At 60.6% G+C, this 4,391-nt stretch overlaps 1 protein-coding gene across 1 annotated transcript; it reads left to right on the top strand.

Annotated features, from left to right (window-relative positions):
- Window positions 1-6: 6 nt before the first annotated feature.
- LOC127752259 (adenylyl cyclase 78C-like) lies at window positions 7-4,301 on the top strand. Its single transcript, XM_052277081.1, has 13 exons — window positions 7-189; window positions 267-364; window positions 458-659; window positions 812-1,027; window positions 1,190-1,557; window positions 1,826-2,057; window positions 2,134-2,260; window positions 2,400-2,506; window positions 2,580-2,694; window positions 2,778-2,923; window positions 3,021-3,225; window positions 3,348-3,567; window positions 4,186-4,301. The coding sequence occupies exons 1-12, from the start codon at window positions 37-39 to the stop codon at window positions 3,443-3,445; spliced, it is 2,067 nt and encodes a 688-aa protein (XP_052133041.1). The 5' UTR covers window positions 7-36; the 3' UTR covers window positions 3,446-3,567; window positions 4,186-4,301.
- The last annotated feature ends 90 nt before the right edge of the window (window positions 4,302-4,391 follow it).

Raw genomic sequence — 4,391 nt, 5'->3', positions numbered from 1 at the left:
TCGTTCTTTGAGACGGACGAGAGGTCCGCGACGCCCATGGGGACGTCGGTGGCCGGCGACCGCGACCGGGACGACCCCGTCGGCGTCATCATGGACCACTCCATGGAGATCGAGAGCAACGAGAGGATGCGCAAGGAGAACCTGAACCGGTGGACGCTCAAGTTTAACGACCCCGAGATGGAAAATAAAGTAAGACTAGTACCCTGGAAAGGGGAGGTTTGGGGGTTTACGATTGCTTCGTTTTCTTTATATATTTGATCTTCCAGTTCTGTTGCCTGAGGGAGGACATGTTCAAGTCCAACATGGTGTGCTGCTTCGTGTTGTGGCTCCTCATCGTGGCCGGGCAGACCGTCATGCTACCGGCGTGAGTACACACAGACAGGCCCAACCACCCGGCCGCACCCGGCGGTGCGTCTGCAGGTGAGACTGACCCTGACCCCGCTGCTCCTTTTCTCAGCACGTTCGTCCTCGTCGGCTCCCTGACCGCCGCCACGGTCATCCTGTCCGGCGCCATCGTGCTGGTCATGGCCGAGGAGTTCGCCTGGGTGCCGGCCAGCATCCGGGCCATGTCGTCGCTGCTCGTCAACAACCGCTTCTACCGCACGGCCTTCGTGTGCGCCGTCCTGGTCACCATGGCTGTCTTCGCCTCCCTCAGCCTGGTAAGAGGACCCCGCCGGACAGGCCCCCGGCTGCGTCTTGGATAACGCAAGAACGCCGCGCGAGACTGTACCAAGCTTCCAAAGTGTGCAGCCGCCTGAAGTATCCTGACCTCCAAGTATATGTGGTGCGTGTTTTTTTTGTTTTTTTTCAGGTGGTGTGCTCGTACAATATCCAGACAGGTAACGATATCGAGGTCAGCGGGAACGGCACCGTCACCACCACTTCCACCACCAGCATCACCACGGGCACCGCCACCACAGTCTCCAGTATCACAGTGGTGGTGCGCGCGGACCCGTTGCTGGGCCCGGCTCGCTGGGAGAGGCAGCAGGCCGCGCTCCGGCTCAGGCACCGTCGGGATTGCGCGCAGGTCGGTGTAAGCGGCGGGTACTTGCTTCCAGTTTGTTCTTCGCACTTTGGATCCGAGCTCTAGCAGAGTACTTTGTTTCAATCAAACGAATGAACATCCTCTTTGTTTTTTCTTCAAATGACGCCTCTCCTTGCTCACGATACTTTGCTTTCGCCTGCGCAGTCCTGGCCCAACGCCTCCGCGTCCCCCTCCCGTTGCCGGCCCACGCGCGCCGCCCGACCCGTGGCCAACGGGACCGTCGAGCTCGCCGTCGAGGCGCTGCCGCAGCAGAGCGAGGTGATGTCGAACAACAACTACAAGTGCGGCAACCTCACGGGGAGTGCGTGCAGGGAGTTCCTCAGCAAAGTGGGGTGCTCGTCGCCGGAGTACTCGGTGTACTCGTGGGTGGTGTGCCTGGTCGCCATCGCCACCTGCCTCAAGCTCTACTTCCTCGTCAAGACCGCCCTGGCCGTGGCTCTGGTGGCGGCGCAGTCCGTGCTCATCGTCTGCACGTTCCCCCAGGTCTTCTCGCGCGACTACACCAGCCGCATGTGAGTTCAGCTTGTTGTCGGCAGGCACGGTTTAGGGTCCGGCTGACGCTGAAATTGGGGGGGGGGGGGTGTATGCATCGTGGGTTGTTTACATAAAGGAGGTTTGGGGTTTGGAGTACAAATTGACTACCTTTCACGCGGCTCCCTGGAGACGAGGGGCTGGGGCGGGAGAGGTTCACCTCGATCTGCGCGCGCCTGCATGGCGGGGCGGGGCGGGGCGGGGCGGGGCGTCCTGCTTCCCTTTTGACGGGGATGTTCTGTGCCGCAGGCTCACCCCTGCCACGCAGATGATGACGCTGCTCGCCGTGTTCCTCACGCTCGTCATCCACCACGCCCGCCTCGTGGAGATCATCTCGAGACTCGACTTCCTGTGGAAGCAGCAGGCGGCCCGCGAGCTGGAGGAGATGCTGGAGACGCGCCAGAACAACAACCAGCTGCTGCTCAACATTCTGCCGGACCACGTGGCGACGCACTTTTTGTCGCAGGACCGGCCGCCCGAGGTGCGCCACCCGCTACACGTCTCGCCCGGTTTGAAGCAAGTGGTGACCTCAGACACTGACGGATGCGATTTTTCAGGAGCTGTATTCTCAGGCCCGCGACAAAGTTGGCGTTTTATTCGCCAGTATACCGAATTTCACTGAGTTCTACTCCGAAGACATCAACAAAGGCATGGAATGCATTCGGCTGCTCAACGAAATCATCGGTAAGTAAGAACATCGATGGGAGTTTGGAGACGGGTGGAGTGCGTGCCACTTTGCGCTCGTTGTCACCACAACTCTTTGGCCCATCTGTGCTTCCATGGTTGTTAATGAGGTGACACTCATATGTCTCTGTGACTCTAGTTGATTTCGACGAGCTGCTCGACGAGCCGCGATTCGTGGTCATCGAGAAGATCAAAACGGTGGGCGCAACTTACATGGCGGCCTCCGGTCTCAATCCTTCTCACCAGGCAAGTGCGTGGAATTTGACAATGAGCGTTCATTCTTTACTGTCTTCATGACGCTTTTCCATCCTTGGCGCAGCCCGGCGAGGACGAGTGGGACCACCTGTGCGCCCTGGTGGACTTTGCGCTGGCCATGAAGACCCGCCTGGAGGACGTGAACAAGCACTCTTTTAACCACTTCCAGCTCCGAGTGGGTGAGTGCGGCTGCTTTCGGCAATGGAGACCCTGCGCCGCGCTCCATATATATCACAGTTTCAACTCGAGCCGTCTCTTGCAGGGATCAGCTGCGGTCCTCTGGTCGGCGGAGTGATTGGCGCAAGGAAGCCCGTCTTCGACGTGTGGGGCAACACGGTGAACGAGGCCTCCCGCATGGACTCCACCGGCACCATGGGCATGATTCAGGTGCCGAAGGAGACGGCCCAGGTGAGGCTGCGGGGCTGAGTGGCGCCGCCGTGGAGAGGTGCGCTGCGCCGGTCAGCTGGCAGCTTTGGCTCCTAACGCCGCCCGCCTCCTGTTGCAGGTGTTGGAGGCCCGGGGCTTCCTCCTGCAGCCGCGAGGACTGGTGGAGGTCAAGGGCAAGGGTCGCATGGAGACCTCGTACGTGGTGGGGCGGCGCGCGGGCCGCGCGGCCGGCTTCCAGCGCCAGGCCTCGCAGTACAGCTCGCTGGCAGCCGTCGTGTACGGCATGGTCCAGGCGCGGCGCAGGCAGACGCTGCGCTCCAAAGGTAAAGGCTTCCTGTCGGAGAATGAGCTATACTCGATGCAATGAGGTAAACATGGGGCGGCGAGCGCGAGGTGCGGCGTGAGAGGCCGGCAATGATGCGTTGATCCACGTCGCTGTGCACAGCTGTCAAGGGCCCGGGTGTCTTCAGTCCGCTGGCTGGGCTGGCGGGGGCCGTGGGTGCTCTGGGCGCCTCCGTGGCGGACCAGGGGGTGGCGCTCTGACTACCCCCTCACCCCCACCCACGGCCACCCCCGGCCAACCCCGGCAGCGCCCTCGTCCCAGTGGAACGGCTCCTTTGGGGGTTCCCTTAGAGACTTCGGCGGCGGGGTCGGAACCGACATGGGTAACTGCACGCGGTAGTGACGCCCCACCCCACCCACACTCTACCCCACTTTCTCGCTCGAACTGCCCCCGCCCCCAAGGCATGGTTGTGTCTCAAATTTTGCCCAGAGACCAGTGACCCCTCCCCCAACTCCCCTTTCCCGACTACAGGAGTGCAGTTTTACGGCGATCCCCGTTTGGCTTGGTGAACGAGTAATTTTTCAGAGTGTTTTGTGCGTGGCATCTGGTGTGATGTGATCGTGTGGTATAGATTATCTAGTTCACCACCCACAACGCAATTGTATCTCTTGTGCAAACAGTATTTTCGGTGCAAACCTTGTTTCTCTGCTCCGGGTTGAGATTTATGGCAGTAACTGGCCTCCTCTTCAAAGTGAAAAAAAAATCCCCAGCCCCAGCATCGTCCCGCATCATGCAGGCGTAGCCCTCGCGACGCACATCCCATGTCCTGTTGACTTACTTTGTTGTTTTCCCCCGCCTTGCACAAGAGGTTTTCGCGATGATTGGGAGACGTTGTGGCTTGCATTGTGGCCGGTGATAGCAAGAGATAACCAGCAAACCGTGTATACGTCGGCCCGTTCAGGTTCACGATGACGACTTTGTTCTTTGACGCGCGGCACAGGTCCAACCCACCAGATCGGCGGCGGCCTAGGTCGCGCGCGGAGTCAGGGGCGGAGCGTGGACCAGCAGGGCCGGTCCTCAGCCCGCAGCCGACTGACCAACTTCAGCAGCTTTCGGGAGTCGCAGCGAGATGGCAACCAGGTACGGTACCATTCGATCTGCATTGGACTTCCTCCGGTGCGCCTGCGGTGCGCAAGCAGTAAACGT

Source organism: Frankliniella occidentalis, unplaced genomic scaffold (genome assembly GCF_000697945.3).
Source record: "Frankliniella occidentalis isolate FOCC.00 unplaced genomic scaffold, Focc_3.1 Scaffold5667, whole genome shotgun sequence".
NCBI lineage: Eukaryota > Metazoa > Arthropoda > Insecta > Thysanoptera > Thripidae > Frankliniella > Frankliniella occidentalis.
The sequence above is the reverse complement of the archived record's forward strand: the minus strand, read 5'-3'. Positions and strand labels throughout refer to the sequence as shown.